This window comes from Eurytemora carolleeae, unplaced genomic scaffold (genome assembly GCF_000591075.1).
Source record: "Eurytemora carolleeae unplaced genomic scaffold, Eaff_2.0 scaffold173, whole genome shotgun sequence".
Taxonomy (NCBI): domain Eukaryota; kingdom Metazoa; phylum Arthropoda; class Copepoda; order Calanoida; family Temoridae; genus Eurytemora; species Eurytemora carolleeae.
Window position 1 is genome coordinate 376,494 of NW_019396110.1, and position 19,936 is coordinate 396,429.

A 19,936-nucleotide genomic window follows, 5' to 3' on the forward strand; every position below is an offset into this window, starting at 1 on the left:
AGATCAGAGTTTGTGGCAAAAACTCAACTATTAAGCGCTGATCTATACAACGTCTGATCGAGGGGAGGAAGGCATTTTCTCGTCCGAGCCACTTCAACCTCGTCCTTCCAATAATATTTTATTTAAGTGTCCAAACCTTAAAGATAAGACTATTTTTAACAAATCCAGCCACGTCAGGGAATAGATGAAATATAAAAAATAGCTTCAATTGAAATAAAGTTTTCAAACTCTGTTTCATCCCAACTTCACAGAATTTCAATCTTTTTTTTGTTAATTAAATTAAAAACCATCAAATTTTTGCAATTTATTTAATACTAGCTGACGGGCCCGTAGAAAAAAATAAAATATTTTGGAGAAAAAAAATATTTCGATTTTTTTATCCTACAACAGTACAACATCCCGCGTTCACCCATAAGTGTCCACAAAAAATTTCAACCCGATCTGTCCAGCCGTTTGGCTGGCTATACGCAACATATATATGAATGTCTTGGTTATTATAAAGATAGATTGTAAAGGTTAGCCATTACGTCGGCTGAAGAGATGTAATTATTACCGAAATAAAGTTTGACATCATTCTCATGGATTCTAAGTTAAACTGATATGTTGTAATAATTGAAATACTTTAGACTAACCATATTTTATGCCCTAACGTGGCCAGATTTATTAAAAATATCTTTATCTTCACGGATTGGACACTTTAAAAACATAATAGTGGAAGGAGGAGGATTTTGAGGATGGCTCGGACGAGAAAATGAGGAGAATGTGGCTCGGAAGAGAAATTGTTGTGGCTGGCCTTCCTTCCCTTTCCGATTTCGATAGCTACTGTTACAACTTTTGAATTTCAGGATAATATGTTCTTGATCCTTTACTCTTCGTTATCCTATGGCTATGGACAACAAAAGATACGGAACTGCTTGATCCCGTGATCCACAACACTCATCTCTTTCTTTCCATTCTTTTATACATTTTTTTTATTTTTTTTAATTTTTTATTTTATTGTTGTGTTAATACTTATTTTAGGTTTCTCTCTTTTTTATCTATTCTTATCTTCTCATATTACTCATTCTTACCTTGAGTTATCTGATACAGAAACCATTTCCAGAATGGCGGATCTACTGGAAACTGAAAAATCAATTACAAAAATAAGATTTTAAGTTTTATCTTAAGAATGTTAGAAAATAAAACGGTGATCATTCACTCAAACAATATTTCATGATGTTACCTGTACTATTCTGTGAAGGTTAAACGTCGGTTCCAATATTTCATGATGATACCTGTACTATTCTGTGAAGGTTCAACGTCGGTTTCAATGGCAAAACTTTCTCTTGGTTCAGAGATTTCAAGACTGTCCGTGTCATCAATACTATAATTCAGAAGTTGAAGAGCTGGTTTAGGTTCAGGTTCAGGTTCAGGCTCTTGATCAGGTTCAGATTTTAGTTTATGTTCAGTTCTAGATTTTAACTCAGGTTTAGAATCAGATTTAAGTTTATATTGAGATTTTACTATTGGTTTAGGTCCAGGTTTATTTTGAGATTTTACTACAGGTTTAGCTCCAGGTTCAGGCGAAGTTGTTTCTGATTGAAGAGAGTCTGGAGTGATAAGCCCTGAACTTGGTTCATCTTTCTCTATGTTTCCTTCAAAATCAGTTTTTTCATAGCTTGAGTTTTCCTCTGTAGTTATGTCACTGCTTCTAGACTCTGATAACTCCGACGTGTAAACATTACTTCTACGGAGATGTTCTAAATCAAGATTTTCTGCTTTAATTCTAACATTCACAGTGTCCGAGTTTTGTTCGCAATTAATTTGCTTTAGATTAATATCTAAACCTTTGGTCCTTTCACTGGTTCGAGGTTCGATTTTTTTCAACTCTTTCTCGGTTTCAAGTGAAGCGACATGAGAATTAACAATACCAGAACCTTGGAAATAACCAATTTGAACTTGATAAATTTTATTATGTTCTTGTTGTGCATCCTTGAAATTCTTCAATCCGTAATTCGTATCAGAGTTTTTAGATTTTTTATCATTCAAGAAGTTCGGATTTTCTTCTTCTCCTTTCTTCTTGTGTTCCACAATACTATTGGTGAACCCAGGCTGTATGGCATTCTTAGCTTCAGTTTTTTCATTTTTAACTCTTAGTGGTTTCGAAACAGAGGGTTGGAAGTTATCAGACGAAACAGTTTCAGATTGAATTGTTGAACACTCGGTATCTTTAGGAGTATTATCATCTCCTAGCTCAATCTCACATTCTTCATCAAATTCAAATCCACTGAAAAATTTAATTTAAAAAATTTTATTTGAAGCGACAGATATATCTTACCCGATCTTTGGTTTTATCGGTCGCTCATCTGCTTCATGTGTTAAGACAGGAACCGGAGCAGTGATGAACCTGGATGCCAGGAGAGCTAACCCTGATAATTCATCCCTCCTGGAGATTACAGGATCCTTTTCTTCTATCTCAGCCTCAACCTCAATATCTTCATCAGTTCCATCTCCGCTGTCCTCCTCACTAGGTATAAATAAAGTTATTTCCTGAAATAACGGAAAGTTTCATGCCTTAACTTTAATCCCAAACAACATATTTACTCCTCTTGTTTACTTCACCTACTGCCCTACTTCTGTATATATACCTACTCTCCTACTCATGTATACCTATTATCCTGCTCATGTATGCCTACTATTATGTTCCTGTTAACCTTCTATCCTGCTCCTGTATACCTACTATCATACTCCTGTATACCTACTATCATACTCCTACTGTATACCTACTTTCTCACTCCTGTACATCTACTATCCTGCTCCTGTACACCTACTATCCTCCTCCTGTTTACCTACTATCCTGCTCCTGTATACCAATACTATCATTCTCCTACCTACTATCCTGCTCCTGTATTTCTACTATACTGCTCCTGCATACCTACTATCCTACTCCTTTAAACCTACTATCCTGCTCCTGTATAGCTACTATCAAGCTCCTATATACCCACGATCCTGCTCCTGTATACCTACTTTCCTGCTCCTGTATACCCACTATTCTGCTCCAGTATACCTACTATCCTGCTCTTGTATGCCTACTATCCTGCTCCTACCTACTATCCTACTCCTGTATACCTACTATCCTGCTCCTGTATACCTGATATCATGCTCCTCTATACCTGCTATCCTGCTTCTGTATACCTTCTATCCTACTCGTGTATACCTACTATCCTGCTCCTTTACACCTGCTATAATGCTCAGCTGTATACCAACTATCCTGCTCCTTTATACCCACGATCCTGCTCCTGTATACCTACTACTCAGGTCTTACATGCCTACTATCCTACTCCTGTATACATACTATCCTGCTCCAATATACGGTCATACTATAAATACGCGACACTATAAAAACGCTACACTAAAAAAACGCTACACTAAAAAAAGACCAGACCATCACCAGAATTTGTCATCTTTGTAATTTAAATTTTAAACGTAAGAGAGGCTCAAAGAGGTGCATTTGTGGCCGTTATGTACATGTAAAATGTCATAAAAATAGAATTAATTGCCCATACAAGAATGAATGACAGTAATAATATGTGGTACACTTATAATTTTTCCATTTATGACTATGAGAATTTAAAAATATATATCTCTTAAATTATAAACTTATGATTTATTTTCAATTTACGACAATACCTACTATCCTGCTCCTGTATACCTACTATCCTGCTCCTGTATACCTGATATCATGCTCCTCTATTCCTGCTATCATGCTCAGCTGTATACCTACTATCCTACTCCTGTATGCCTACTATCCTGCTCCTCTATACCTACTATTCTACTTCTGTATACCTACTATCCTGCTCCTCTATACCTACTATCTTGCTCCACTATACCTACTATTCTACTTCTGTATACCTTCTATCCTACTCCTACTATTCTGCTCCTGTATACATACTTTCCTGCTCCTGCATATACCTACTATTCTACTTCTGTATACCTACTCTCCTGCTCCTGGTCTGAGTCTGAATCCTCTGAGTTTTCAACCATCTCCAAGATGTATTCCAGCTGCTGACGGACTTCCAACTCCGAGCGCTGAATGCAAGGACGGGTTCGGAGTTAGCAACAACAATATCAAAGAACTATTAAATGTAATAGATCAATGGAGCACAGGTGTTCACATGTTGTCATGAGTTAAATTAATATTAGACAAAAATTGCTAAAACTAAAAAGTAAAAGAAAGATCTAACCTGAACTAACGAAGATAATTTCTCCTGAACCTGAGTTCTCCTGGGAGATAACAAACTTAAAGATCTAGATCTAGACTAATATAAGAGTTTTTCCAAACCTCACAATGTTAGACAGGATTAGATTAAACATGGAAGCATAGTTTATCTCTAGGTTGGTTACCTTGAAATGTCCTTGATAACTGAGTTACTGAGTAAACTGTAAAGGGTTCCGTTCACGTAGGGTTTAATCTAAACAATATATTAATTAAACTGTTTATATCTTGTTTGTGGCTTGTCAAGCCGGTATTAAGGACTGAACCAATTATAAAAACCCCATCAGTTTCGTTTTTCGCCAATTAGCAAAAAAAAAATTTTAAATGAGTTAAAATGGGAATCAGTGGAGATTAAAAAGAGGTTCTACATTGGAAGAAAATTTTATGCCAATTAAAATGTTACGAAGCAGTCTGAATTTCTGATATTATTGATCTTAAATATAATCTGAACCTGACTGATAGGAGATGAGGCAAGGTTTAGAAGAGTGTTTAATAGTTCCTCAGCTATGGGAATACAATCCTCTTTTCCTTTTCTGTAATATAGAAAAAAATGAAGAAACTTCAATAAAAAAGATAAAATTCAGAATCCAGACCTGTGCAAACATAGATTCATTAACAGTGCTGTAGAGTACTCCAGAGAATACTGACGTTGCTTCTTCCAATCCTGTTGAAAAAATATAATTTAAAAAAAAATTGTTTTGTTTTTGGCAAACAAAATTTTAAATTAGTTTAATATATTACATACATTGCTTTAATCTTAGAAAAAATTTGCGGCATTCAACTTGGCAACATAATTTTAGAAATATTTTTCATTTATTATCACAAAATGACTCTAATCCCGCCATTTCCAAAATGTGGTCTGTCCTTTTTTTTGCTTAGAAATTACCAAAGACATGATGGATTACGTACAGAATTAGACAATATCATGACTTTGTTCAATAAATGAAATCTGAACAAAATTCTTGATATCTCTTGTAATTTTGAAAGCTAAATTTGAAAATGGCAAGATTAGAAAATTGTTTCATGTCAAATATTGAGACAATTGTTAGTAATAATAAGTTTTTTAAAAACCTGGCCAAAATAAAATAAGAATACTTCTGCCCATGATCAATCAATTAATCAAATAATCTATCAAACAATTAAATAATTAATTTCCTGAAGATACACTCCTCCCAACCATCTCACTAAACCCAATTTTAACAATTTCTTTCTTACTCCGAACCTAGAACAGACACAGGAGTAATTAAACAAAGATTTGGATTTAAACAATTTTGAATTGAAAGTGGGATTCAAGGAAGTGAGAGTGGGGGGGCGTGATTAATTGAATTCAAGGAAGTGAGAGGGGGGGGGGATTAATTGAATTATGAAATTTGTTAATGTTTAATTTGAACTAACTTAAGACTAAGTTTCTGCAAGGTAGCAACAATCATTTCAACTATCGGTGTCTCCATCCTTGAACTCATCTTTACCAGGCAGGAGACTAGTGTCTCCAGTAGAGCAGGGTGACCGGCAATATAGCTGCGTCCAGATCCAGTGCTGGCCAGAGCATTAAATATCCTAGCTAGAGATTGTTGCATCAGGGTTGGAAGGTGCTCAGAAGGTTTAAAACAAGAAAGGATTCGTTCCTGACACTGAAAAAAGAAATTTTAGATTTTAAGAAAAAACTTATCAATTTTATTCGAATTCACAGTTTTAGTTTTAGTTTATCTGCTCTAGGGATTTAACCTGGTTGTTGCCTAGCCCCAGGAAATCAGTCTTGTGAAAAGTTGAAACTATCTCCAGTCTAACTTCAGGTTCAGATTTGGTGATCATCTAAACAATTTTAATTAGTTATAACAAGATGCAACCTTTTAAATTCAAATTTGTCCTACCCATCTCAAGGCTTGGAGAAGAAGAAGTTTAGCTCTGGTTTGATGTCCCTGGAGTTCTTCTCTGATACTCTCCGAATCAATGATCTCCAGAATGGATGAGTAGGTGTACTCCGGGATACGATTCTTCCTCTCATCAGAGCTAGCGGTTCCAACCTTCTCCTGGATCCGTAGGTTTCTGAGCGCCCTTTTCTGCAATATTTATTATTCAGAAACAAATATCAAGTTCTTTGATTTTTCAAGAGAAAGAAGAATATCTGAACCTTGCTCCAGGTTAGAACCGGGTTTTATACCTGACTCCAGGTTGGTGGAGAAGGATTGGATCCGGAAAACAGTTCTGGAAAAACCGAATTGCAACGATCTATCATCTATAATAACATTCTTTAGTGTGAAATAAAAGGGTTTATAGGGAAAATGATTGGATGTATGAAAAGAGGTGTGAGATATGAAACCTAAAGTATTGATTTATTGGTAGCATTTTTTATTTCTATATGATGTTTCCGTAAACAATATTTGATTCACAAACTTAAAATTTCTAATCCATATATCTTTGCAACCTGATTTTGTATACCTTTGATATTTCAAACTTAGATTATTTGATCCATCAGAATTTAAAGTTTTAAATATCTAAAGTGGACGACCATGGGTTGCAAATAAGAGTTTCTTGCAAAGACTCGATTACTTTATCCAAGGACCCAAGAAATGTTGTCTGTATCTGCTGGATTAGTCCTGCACTGTCACACCTTCTTGTTGTAAGCACAAGCAGAGGGGATTAATTTAAAATACTCTTCAGAGATATATTGCGCGGAATATGAAACCACTAAATTCATAGATTGTTGATTTGTTTGTTATCATGCAGCTTTTGTATCATTTTTTAATCTTGGTTTGAGAAAACCTACATTTTTCCACTGATATTTGATGTTGGACTGATGACCGTTAAGAAGACTGGCGCGGGCAAGATCTTCCAGTCCTGCGGTCAGCTCTGTAGTTACTCCTGGATACAAAAGTACACAAATATTTACTGCTTGTCAGGATGAAGAAAATTTTTTTTTTTTGATTTTCACCCAAAGTTTTATTTATCTTCCTACAGTGATAACCAGAAAACTCTGGAATAGAAAGACAATTGTAAGACTCACGTTCTGACTTGAAATAGTCCAAAAAACATTAGACACAGCAATTGAGAAGTTTAAACAGACCCATATCACTTAATTAGTGATCTAATAAGTTTAAACAGACCCATATCACTTAATTAGTGATCTAATAAGTGGCTGGAAAACTTATCGCATTTTAACATCATCAAATACAATGAAGTATTGCTGTAAAGTCTTCATCCATATTTTATTGTTTTCTGGTTATTACTGTATGCTAGTGCTTACCTATAAGTTTAGTATGATCATCTCTAAGTTGTTGATACTGACGCAGAAGTTTGCTGTACTGTACACCAACCAGTTCCTGGCACTGTACTGCAACTACACGGCATAGCAGGCTTTCACCACACACCTCACGAATACTCTACATTGTACAATATATATTAAATATGTAAAGATATATTTATTTTACAATATTGTAAAACGTACACTATACACTAGAATAGATTAGTAAATCTCCAGTAATAATGGAATCAGGGACAAAAGAAAGAACTTATTAAAGACGAAAAAGTAAATAGTATCATAAGGAAGTTACGTGACTAACCCTCCATAATGAAACCTGTTAAGATTGAGAAAATTAGAAAATTAGACAATTTTATATCAATTTACATTATTTTACAATGTGTGTATATTTTACAATAATGTAATTTGATATAAATTAATAATACAAAATATATAAACTATAGAAAAAATATAAATTGATTAATAAATATTGTATAATATACACATATATTTTACATAATTGTACAATGTATAAAATACAGGGTTTCCCAGAAAAATAGTGAATTTTTGGAAAAAGTTAAACCCGGTGTAAATATTGGAACCTTTGGACACTAGTGTATAACTTAATTTGGAGGGGTCAGGAAGAGGGTAAATCATCAGAAATATGGTTGAAATATGGCTGAGTATGAAAATAAATTTTGAAAGTCACAAATAGCAGTTTATATAAAATTTTTCGTTTATGATTGACCTGTATAAACTTCCAAAAAAATCTAAAAGATAAAAGTGATAAAGATTTTAAAATTCCGATTTCTTGTTTTTCTCCGATTTGCTAATCAAACTCAAGAAAAATTAAACTTTTTTAACAAATTATTTGTTTTATTGGCTAGATACACATAATTGTCATCAACCGTAAATTTGATATTTTGCCGCCTCTTCAGGTAAAAAACAATACTTCGGATCAAAAAACCCCAATAACTTTTTTTCTGGGAAACCCGATGCAAATACATATATTATTCTTTCTCTATTCCTTCCCGAAATATGATGTTTTGCAAGTTCAAGTGTTCAACAGTTATTGGATAAATGATATTTTCTAAGTTCAATGACCTTAAACTTTTTGTAAACTTCACAATTTTCATTCAATAACAATTGTATTTCAATTATTATTTCTTTTGATTAAAATTGCAACAACATTTTGCATTCATATACAACAATTCATTGGCATTCATTGCAGGGGGGGGGGGATTGGCGATAATTCTATTCTATTTCTATTCTAATTCTATTTCTATTCTATTGCAACTCTAATAAATGATAAAAAATCTATTTTAAAATGTCAACATAAAAAACTAAATGTTTATTTGAATGTCCACAATGTTATTGATTTTATTATAATGTCTTTCTCGATTCTGATTCATCATTAATGTACAATGTACATGAAAGGGTATAAAAGAAATGTACAAAAATATCACCATGTTTGTACGAATAGACCTGGAATAACGATAAATGTAATCTAAAGGAAAATTATTTCAAAGTTTACATTATTAGCATTATGGCGATTTATAAAAAAGTAACTCCATATTTAAAATATCAGATAAACATATGTTGTATATTTTATTTTAAACTCAATCATATCCAAAATCCTGCAGGAATTGAATCTTTGCTACAAACTCAAATTTTCTCATTCCTAAATCTAACCTAATAATGTAAACCTAGATTATTTGATCTAACAGAAGTCATAGTTTGAAATTTCCAAGATCTTCGACATTGGGTTGCAAAGATAGAGGGATTGAAAGATCAGACTTTGTGACAAAGACTCAATTCCTTACAATTCCTGTATACGCAACTGAAAGTTAAGTTTAAATATGAGTTTCTCTCCCNCCCCCACCCTTCCCCGCCCTCCAAGCATGTCCCGGAAAACCTATTTTTAAAATTTTATTTTCTCATATTTTAAAATTATTTTAGCAAAATTTTGATAATTTTGAAAGTCAATTTAATTAAAATTAAATTTTATTAAATACAAAATCTTAAAGGATGTTTTTATATCTTTGCTCAATTTTAATTAGACAAAGGAACTGATTACTCGCCTCAAATCTAATTTCCAATTCTTTTAACTTAACTTTAAATATCTGACCTTAGGGTGTTGTGGTAAGGCTCTAACTCAAATTTTGGCCCGAAACCTCGGGGATAAAATTATTTTTTTTAATCACGAAACCTCGACCACCCCTGAAGAAGAGAGGCCTTACCCAATACCAACCTATATAGAAAACATGGGCAGATTGTAATTGGGGAAAAAAGACTAATCCTGAAGTAATACTCTTCAGAGTTCTGAGTACTTAAGCAAACTTTAACAACTAAATGTTTAAAAGCCACAGCGCTCGGCCCACTGGCCCATCCTAGCCGCAGCGCTCGGCCCAGATATAATCCCGACCTAAACTATATTACAATATAGACAACATGAGCAGAATGTAATTGTACAGCAGTTAAATGTGAACAAAATGTGTGTTTGTCTGTTGGTTTCGCGGTTTATTACTTAATATATGTTTTTGGATATTGTTTGTTGGGGCCTATGGTAGATATGGTATGGTATACACATGACCTAATGGTTGAATTTGAGAGTTAGAATTTCGCTATAATGGATTGAACCAACTTTTCAACCTAATGATGTCGAAACCTTTAATATTTCAAACTTTGACTGTCTGACCTATGCAACTGAGTTATAAATAGAAATCTTTTAAAGTATCAGGTTGCAAGAACTAGAAAATAAGAATTTGAGTCAAATAATCATTTTATAACCAACCACTTGGAACATGACATCAGCACCCGTTTGGGCCTGATAACCCACTAGACACCATAGATTTTCAGGGAGGGGCTGTTCCCCAATGCCCCCCTTGTATACGCCTTTGGGTGAAAAAACATCTTCTACAGTTATTATGTAGTTTAAGATATTTTTATCAGTCTGATAAAAAACTTTTCATCTCTTTGGAAAACCGTCCAATTTGTTAATAGTTTCCAGAAGTTTGAAATTTGAAGAAAACCAATATATTTTTTTCAAATTATACATTTTTGTAAAATGAATACGTCTACAATTTATTTAAGCTTGAAGCTTAAAATAAGCGTAAATTAAAGGTGAGACAAGAACATTTTTTGGTACATATTTACAGGGCTCTGCTATGCTAGCCCAAAGAATCGATTCGATGAAAACAATTAAGATATATAAAAAATCGAAATAAAAAAATTGTAATCCTGCATTATTTTTGAGTGATATTGTCGCACGTATAATTTCCTTAATTATAGATAATCATGCTGCGTTGAAAGTTTAAAAGTTCTAACTCCGGGTTTACCTTGATATTACTGGTTCAAGGTTTATTACCAAAATAATTTTACTTTAATAATACTTTGTGAGCGGAGCAGAGCTTATATACGACCAATGTTTATTGCAAGGGAGGGGGAGAAAGGGGGAAACCTAAGTTAATACTATTTCCTTGAGAACGTTATTTTGTGCTCTACCTTTATTATCCGTCTTATACTTTTTAACCTAACCGTGCCCATAAAAAAAAAAAATTTCTTAAAGCTTAACTTACGGTAACTGCAGAACCTATCTCTGAAACAATAAAACTGGAACCTTACTCAGTATCCCTAGAACCTAGCTTACTCTGTATCCCTAGAACCCACCTTACTATGTATCCCTAAAATCAACCCAACTCTATATCCCTAGCTGGAACCTACCTAACTCTGTATTCCTAGAACCTAGCTTACTCTGTATCCCTGGAACCTAGCTTTCTCTGTATCCCTGGAACCTAGCTTACTCTATATCCCTGGAACCTATCTTACTCTGTATCCCTTAAACATATCTTACTCTGTATCCCTGGAATCTACCTTACTCTGTATCGATCCTTGGAACAAACCTTACTCTGTATTCCTGGAACCTACTTTGCTATGTATCCCTAGAACCTACCTAACAATGTATTCGTGGAACCAACCTTACTGTTTATTCCTAGAACCTACCTTACTCTGTATCCCTGGAATCTATCTAACTCTGTATCCCCGGAACCTAGTTTACTCTGTATACCTGGAACCTAGCTTACTCTGTATCCCTGGAACCTAGCCTACTCTGTTTCCCTGGAACCTAACTTACTCATTATTGCTAGAACCTACCTTACTCTTTATCCCTGGAACCTAGCTTAATCTGTATTCCTGGAACCTAGTTTCCTCCGTATCCCTGGAACCTAGCTTCCTCTGTATCCCTGGAACCTAGCTTACTCTGTATCCCTGGAACCTACCTTACTCTGTATCCCTGGAACCTAACTTACTCTGTTTTCCTGAAACCTAGCTTAATCTGTATTCCTGGAACCTAGCTTACTGGAACCTACCTTACTCTGTATTCCGGTAACCCACCATACTCTGTATCCGTGGAACCTAGCTTACTCTGTATCCCTGGAACCTACCTTACTCTGTCCCTCCTGAACTGAAATATCTCCATGTTGAATCATCTTGACCGCAAAGTAGATATGAAGTTTGAAGTTTAGTTTGAGAAAGACCTGACTAGATCGCTCATGGGGAACCAGGGATGGATTCTCCCAAACCTAGGTTTAATCTATGTAATAAAGCTCTTTGCTCATATGTATATTTATATGTTAGCCATAGCAGGCTAAACGGCTGGAGCCTGGATTAAATTTGTTGAAATTTTGTTAGGAACCTTTTAAAATTCCACGGGCAGAGTCGGGCACTTTAACCAACCTCTAATACGGTCACTTTCCCACTGGAAGACGTAAATTAATTCATTGATTGTTAGATGTAAGATTTGACAAAAACACAAGAAATTATTAGAAATAACGAAGCTGACGTCATAGTTTTTAATTGGGCTCAGGACAGGTGCATCTATGATTGTTAATAGTTTTGGTTCGTTTAAAAAACTGTTAATAAAACTTCCAACATTTCAAAACTGTATTCTGTTAACGTTTTCTTTTATTCAAAGGAATTGAGTTTTAGCCACAAACTCTTATTTTCTAATACCTAAATCTTTGCAACATGATGATGTTACCCTTATATATTTCAAATTTAGATTATTTGATCTACCAAAATTAATAGTTTGAAATATCTAAGGTCTACGACATTGGGTTGCAAAGATATAAGGATTTGAAAACCAGAGTTGGTGGCAAAGACTCAATTCCTTTGTAACATTTTTATCCTAAGAATAACAAACCAAAAAACGATAGTTCTAACATGCTCGTTTTCGGTTCGTTTTTTCTCAGGGCTAAAACTTGGCATCGTGTATAAAAGCAAATGTTTAGAGTAAACAATTTAAAATTTGTAAAACTTCTCATATATTTGTGGTACTTGTAAAAACCAAATCCCTTCAAAAACCTTATTGTTCCTATGTGCATCATTCGTGTCAGAAGATTCTTAATTTAAGACTCTGATCCGTTTTTTGTTTAATAAAAGGATTATTGCATATCATTTTTATATAATCCCCGAATTAAATTTCAAATAATTTGAAAATATTTATTGTCTATTTTGAATTTGTTTGTTCAAATAGAAAAGTAACATTAATTTGATAAATTTTATTGATAAAACTAATATTAGCAATTCATTATATTGTCTTCATAATAATGCTTTATAGCATGAGGATTAAGGGGGGGGGGGAGTAGGAAAGTTATACATAAGAACAACACATTTCATCAAAATCTATATTTTAGCCGAGTTTTGTCTCATCTGCTGAAATAATTTTTAATAATAAAAGTCATATTTTATTGTTAACTCTTGAAGAGACAGTTTACGTGATTTAAGATATTCTTCATTTTAAAAGTACCGTAAACAGAACCCTGGAACCTTTATAAATGCATCAACGAATGAGACTCGTGGATTTCTACCTTACATTGAACACTTTTAAAACTAGAGCAAGAAAAGAGCCTGTATTTCCTCATTTTAGAAAAAGTATCATCTTCTAAAAAGTGGAGTCTGTAAGGTGAGATTTAAAAGGATACTGAGTCCGAATTTAAAGAATTTGAGTCGCGGCTTAAATTTAAATTGTATGGCATTTTTCAAGATTTAAGCCGGCGCTCAATTGAAACCGGTTTTTGGCAGATTTAAGCCGCGGCTCAAATTCATTAAATTCGGACACTTGTTGTGAATAATTCTTAGAAACCTTTATTCGCCACTCTCCATGTAATTTTCCTCACAATTCTCATCAATTATTTGTGAGAGGGAAGGACGTTGTTCAAAGTTAGAAGGAACTATAAGGTAGCAGTACAAACGTCGGACCCACGAACGTCGAATCAGTACAAAAGTCGGACCAGGACAAACGTCGGACTAGTACAAACGTCAGATTAGTACAACCGTCAGACCAGTACAAACGACGGATCCCAGTACAAACGTCAGACCAGTACAAACGTCAGACCAGTAAAAACGTCGGGAAGGAAGGACATTGTTCAAAGTTAGTAGGAACTATAACACAATAAAGGCGATAGAATTTTGCATTTTCTTTTTTTAAGTTCGCGGAACTAAGAAGTTTAAGTTTGCAAAAAGAAGTTTTTAATCTAATATTAAAGTTTAAAGGATAATAAACTAAACATTGTTAACCACAAAATTCTGCCATTTTTCCAATTTTTCCAGCCTAGCTTAAAGGGACTGTGAGAGTAATTTTAAGTGACCTCCATGCAAAAATGGCAATGCCAGATTCACAACGTGGTACCCTTAAAAGAATTTCAAACTAGAAAAACAACAGTTCCCCATTATTGATCGGATATTGGTTTCAAGGGTACCGTTGTGGGTCAGGTATTGCCATCATTGCATGGTGAGCCGCTTGAAATCATCCTTACAGTCCCTTTAAGCCTATAATGCATTCAATTTTTAGAAAGAGCCCCCCCCCTCTCCACAGTTAATGATATGTATAATAGCTTGGGAACCCAGCGTTGTCCAGGTTACTCATAGTTACTCCCGCCGTTTACCCGCGCTTGGTCTTAAATTATGATTTGAGCTATTTTTCCCCGTGAAAGTTTCCCAAGTTCCCCAATCAAAATTTGAGAAAAATCAGTCATTGGGTTGCTGAGTTATGATTACAAACAGACAAACAAACAGATATCACTACTTTATATATAGATGCACACTAAAACATACTTAAAATACTCATTCAAGGACATAAATCAACTTTTAAAGAGAGTGACCGGCAATGTTTTATAGTTTGACTGAGAATGTAGTATTGTGGAGAAATTTCTTAGGGTTCAATTGAGAAATATAAAACGCTTTAATGATTTAAAATTTCTGAGTTTGAGCGCAAAGTCGATTTTCAAAATCATCCATTTGGGTGGTTACATTTGGGTGGTTACATTTGGGTGGGTACATTTGGGTGGGTACATTTTGAGAATCAATTTTTTTTAAATTAATAAATAACGACGACAAGGAATGTAACACAAATTCTACAGTAATCTAATTAATTGTTTAGAAACAGTTTGAGAAAATAAAAATTAGCACTCATCATCAAAAGTTAGTGATCTTATTCAGCTTAGTTTGTGTAACCTCTCATTCTTCACAAAAATTTTCTGTAGATTTTTTGGAATTTTATTGAAAAGACGACATTTGAAGAATTTGTAGAAATCTGCAAACAAATTCGTGAGAATAAGAAATTCAATATATGATGAAAAAGAAATAATTGATTCTAACATTGATTTATTGAAAATTTATATTGAAAATATGTTCCTAAACATATTATTAGTTTACTGAAAATAGATTCTAGTACAATAGACAGCAACGTAGAGTTTGAACACTCTCAATAAAGCTGTATTCTGACGTCATAAGTGTCAATTCAGTTTTTGTGTCCGACAAAATTATCAATAATAGTGATAATTATAGAATAAAGTGCTTATCTTACAGTAAAATAAGTGCAATTTTATGTGTTCTTTATTTTCTGTTGTTACACTTTTTTTATTTAATCTTGGAAAACATGTCAACTAATGTGAGAAAATTTCGCTTTCCTTGTTATATTTGACATTTGTGACGTCGTGTATAATTGGTACATTCCTCTGTTGTCACCTATTGTACTTGATAATCTATTTGGTTTACTGTAGAATTTTCGATACATGTTTTTCGTCGTTATTATATAATTTTAAAAAAAATCGATTCTCAAAACGTAACCACCCAAATTTTGAACATCGACTTTGCGCTCAAACTCAGTAATTATACATTATTAAAACATTTTATATGTCTCAAATGAATCCTAATAAATGTCTCCACGAAACTACATTCTCAGTTCAACATACCATACATTTCCGATCACTCCTTTTAAAACCTTGATTATGTTCACACAATAAATCCCCCAGTCAAGAAATCCCCACGCAGCAAGAAGCCAATAACTGGGGAAATTTGAAATAAAAGTTGAATCCCCCGGGGGAGAAAACTCAGCCTTATTGGTTTCCAAGCCTGTGATATTATACCAAATCAAGGGTATTATCTACTGTTTTAAGAGTGTAACTATTTCATCGAAAAAATCTAATCGTTTCTGCGCCGGCAAAAAATTATGCAGTAGTAAATAATAAGTAACATTAAAAAAGAAAAAAATTTAAAAACTCAAGATTCATTCAGTAAATCAAAAATCAGAGGTCATAAGAAAAGGTCGAGTTTGAAAATTCTGAAGAAAAAATCTATTTTTTAAATGTATCAAAGAAAAGTTTTCAACTAGTGCAAACTGCAAGGTGGATTTGAGAATTTTCATCAAAAAAAGTGCCAAATAGTTTCACCCTTACTTATATTTATAAGATAGTTAATAAATTAGGTGAAGCTATGTCTAAATTTAAGTAAATAAGAAAGTAAATTTATAAAATATAAGAAAAATACAAAATTAAGTGTTTTAGGAGGAAATGTTTAAAAACCTCAAAAATTAAAGATTGTGGGAATATTTCCCGCAATTCTAAAAAAATTTTCCTTTTTGGAATAAATACATTTACTAGCTGGAGTGCCCGGTGTTGCCCAGGTTTATATTATTATTCATAGTAATACTTACTTCCGCCGTTTACCCGCACTTGGTACTAAAGCATGATTTTAGCTTATGTGCCCGGTCTTGCACGTGAAATTTAAAAAAACTTCCAAAATATTTTAGCCCATAGTACCCCTCGGGGTACCCATGGTTTGCTCAAAATTTTTAGCCGATTTGGTCCAGCCGTTTGGCCAGCGATAGAGAACATATATATATATATATATATATATATATATACAGTAAAGATAGATGATGTAGAGATTCTTAATTCAAGAAATTGAAAATAAAAAAATAATGTAAACACTTATTTCTTAACAAAAATATTGGTTTAACCAATCTATAAAACCAGTTCTTATTCAACATTTATTTAGGTTTACGTACTGCTGAGATATAAACCGGTTCATGTATTTACTTTCTTAACTAGGTCCAGTTTAATAGTATGTACTGCAGATAATTTATAAATATAAATGCCTGATACTGTGACCAACTGGAGTTTTTATACAAAGTATAGATTAATGATTTCCTGAAAACTAATTAGGACAAGAACATTTTCTGCAGGAAATTTTTTTCTAATTTTATTGTTTTTCATACAGTGCAGTGATACCCAGAAAACTTTGGAATAAGAATACGACATTAAACAATGCTTAAAAGTTTATGATGTATTTACAAAAAAACCACCAGTAACTTTTAAAATCACTTATTCAGGAAAATGGGTCTGTTTACACTGCATAATTGCTAAGTCTCATGTATTTTGGAATATTTACAGTCATAACTTGAGTCTAAAAGTCGTCTTGATATTCCTCACTGTAGAAGATTAATACAAATTGTAAAAGATCATCTTGAAAAAATTGTATGATTTAACAGTATTCCCTTTATAATTTATAATTTATAACTATATCCTAATCGTCGCACCCGGAGAAGCTGCTAATATTTTTTTCCTAAACTATACTAGATAGTTAACAAAATTAATTAAGAAGTGAACAGAATATAAATGTTCTTAAAATGCAAGAATTTATTTAAAGTCCTGTTTTTCAGGTGGTGAACATGGGTGGTGTGGTACTCAACCTGTTTTATCTCTCACCTTTAGAAAGTCATCTTCATCAAAGGAGTCAAAAGAATTGATTAGTTCATTCATCGTTTTCACGCTTACTATTGTAACATTTTCTAAACAATACAAAAAATTAGAAAGATAATAGATTTCGGAATGAAAGTGTTTAAACTAAATTTTCTTAATCGTTTACTAGCTAGTTCCGGGAAATTCAGTTTAAAGGGAGTGTCTGGCTATACATGGTAGTTGAGCTGATAATGCAGTATTGTAGAGACATTTTCATGTTTGTTCAGCAAGAGCGCAAATTCAATATTTAAAATACTAATAAATTGTTCATTTTGGAGAGATGATTTTGAGAATCGGCTTTTTAAAAATTATTCAATAACGATGATGAAAAATATAACAAAAATTCTACAGTAAAAAATTAAATTCTAAGCTCAACTACCATGTCTCGCCAGACACTCCCTTTATAAGTATGATTTTTTTTTAATTCTTTAGATCGCTGTAATTAAGGATTAGTATTATCCACTATAATCCTGTTTTTGTAAACAAAAACCAGATTTTAATATTAATCAAATCCATGACGAAAGCACAAAATTCCAAAATAATACTTTTTTGACCTAAAAACTTATGACACATCATTTGGTGTACTGTACAGCTCGCTATAACCGGTTAGATGTCGGCCAGGTTCTTGAAATGAACCGGACTTAACCATCTTTAATGTCACTTATAGAGTAATGATAAAATAATAACATTATTTTTTGTGAAAAAAAACTTTATNATGGTATACTTCAGATCCAGACTTTTTTACTCCAGGTCTGGTCTATAGTATACTCCAGGTCTGATCTTGTATACTCCAGGTCTGGTCAATAATCAAGTATAATCAAGGTTTGGTCAATAGTATACTTTCGGCCTAGTCTACTTTACTCCAGGTCTGGTATATTATACTCCATGTCTGGTCTACATATAGTATACTCCAGGTCTGTTTTAAGTATACCCTTGGTATGGTCTAGTATACTTCAGGTCTGGATTAGTATATTTCCGGTCTAGTCTTGTATACTTCAGGTTTGGTATATAGTATACTCCAGGTATGGTCTGGTATACTTACGGTCTAGTATGGTACACTTTAGGTCTAGTAGAGTAAAGGATTGTCCAGTCTTGTGTACAGCAGTTCTGGTATACTGGGTCTGGAGTAGTTTTACTCTAAATATAGTATAATCCAGGTGTGTACCAGGAAACCTGAAGTTTGACCTAATTTACTCTTATGTTTTATTATGCTCAAGGTTTGATTTAGTGTTCTTCTAATCTCATTATGGTTTACTCATATCTAGATATTACAATGACACAGTGTCGATTTCTACCCCAGGTTTAGTCTAGTTTACTCCGATATTGGTATTTCTCCAGGTCTTGTTTTGAGTACTGGTTGTCTGTCTCCGGTCTAAGCTGAAGGAACTGAGGATATGAAGGAACCAGGGTTTGGGGGAAGTTTCTCCATTGATTAAATAAACTGGTAAGACATCTTGTTGGTTGGTCAAACTAGGAAAATCAACCTGTTTAAACATTTTCTTTAATCTTGAAAAAGAGGGAAGTATTTAAAGAAATCATCCTCACTTTCATTAAACCATGGTATATCATATTATTTGTAAACCTTTGTTGAAAAATAAAAAAATTAAAAATTAAGAGTTTTTTTTCGTCTAAATTTCAGAATAGATAAATTGTTTTTTTAAAAATGCGAGTAATTATTTACATATGGAGAAAATAAAAGAACCAAATGCAATTGATGCATAGGGTTTCAAACAGACAGTTTTACATCTCTTAATTGGCTTTGATAAAACCGACCCAATACTTCTGTTTAAACTGTAACATTCTGAACCAAGAATTGTAAACGTGAGACGAACCACTGATAATCCGGGGGAGTGGAAGCTGGAGTTCAGAACATTCTCGCTCAAACTCCCGAGTAGTTCGTAGGAGTTGGTTTCTCTCCAGGTACTCCTTTATATAGGAGTTACACTCTTGGAGCAAGCTTTTCCGATTCTTAACCTGGTAAACATAATGTATAGAAGCACGCTGTGGGAAGTTAAGAACTAAACTATGATTGACTATTTTTAAATGAATCAAAATCAGATTATTTTTCTAAATATTTGTTGAAAAGAGACATCTGCAACAATGCTCGACGCATATGCAGCTGTGCCAGAGAAAGCCGGCTCCCTCTTCTGGTTTGGTAAGAACCGTTGCAGATAGATTTTATTAAATATTAAAAAAGTTATGCTCAGGGGTCGTCCTATGCACTCCCTTTTAAAATTTAAAAACTCTCTTTCATTCAGTTTTTTTCTTCTGGTCACAGAGAATAATATAAAAATGTTTTAAAAAATGATTTTTGTTTATTCTTGAAATTACCTTGTTAATGGATTGGAAAATTTCCTCGTCCTC

At 33.4% G+C, this 19,936-nt stretch overlaps 2 protein-coding genes and 1 long non-coding RNA gene across 3 annotated transcripts in view; all 3 read right to left on the reverse strand.

Annotated features, from left to right (window-relative positions):
• The window catches only part of LOC111695197 (protein AATF), a 23,347-nt gene extending 22,143 nt beyond the window's left edge, over window positions 1-1,204 (reverse strand). Inside the window, exon 1 of the mRNA XM_023464421.1 lies at window positions 1,199-1,204. The gene's annotated coding sequence lies outside the window, so the exon portion shown is untranslated. The remainder of the gene's footprint in view (window positions 1-1,198) is intronic.
• Window positions 1-9,396, reverse strand: part of LOC111695217 (lisH domain-containing protein ARMC9) — a 9,745-nt gene extending 349 nt beyond the window's left edge. The window contains exons 1-16 of the mRNA XM_023464443.1: window positions 9,376-9,396; window positions 7,500-7,635; window positions 7,023-7,117; window positions 6,417-6,491; window positions 6,127-6,315; window positions 5,981-6,067; window positions 5,651-5,886; window positions 5,411-5,477; window positions 4,849-4,919; window positions 4,707-4,788; window positions 4,384-4,451; window positions 4,224-4,263; window positions 3,974-4,068; window positions 2,318-2,506; window positions 1,275-2,266; window positions 1,071-1,122 (exon numbers count right to left, since the gene is read on the reverse strand). Coding sequence (XP_023320211.1) covers window positions 1,071-1,122; window positions 1,275-2,266; window positions 2,318-2,506; window positions 3,974-4,068; window positions 4,224-4,263; window positions 4,384-4,451; window positions 4,707-4,788; window positions 4,849-4,919; window positions 5,411-5,477; window positions 5,651-5,886; window positions 5,981-6,067; window positions 6,127-6,315; window positions 6,417-6,491; window positions 7,023-7,117; window positions 7,500-7,635; window positions 9,376-9,396 — 2,495 coding nt within the window. The remainder of the gene's footprint in view (window positions 1-1,070; window positions 1,123-1,274; window positions 2,267-2,317; window positions 2,507-3,973; window positions 4,069-4,223; window positions 4,264-4,383; window positions 4,452-4,706; window positions 4,789-4,848; window positions 4,920-5,410; window positions 5,478-5,650; window positions 5,887-5,980; window positions 6,068-6,126; window positions 6,316-6,416; window positions 6,492-7,022; window positions 7,118-7,499; window positions 7,636-9,375) is intronic.
• A 2,447-nt stretch (window positions 9,397-11,843) lies between these two features.
• LOC111695219 (uncharacterized) lies at window positions 11,844-19,936 on the reverse strand. Its single transcript, XR_002763814.1, has 4 exons — window positions 19,904-19,936; window positions 19,405-19,546; window positions 17,540-17,622; window positions 11,844-12,073 (listed from the first exon to the last, which is right to left on the reverse strand). It is a non-coding gene; the product is annotated as an uncharacterized LOC111695219 (long non-coding RNA).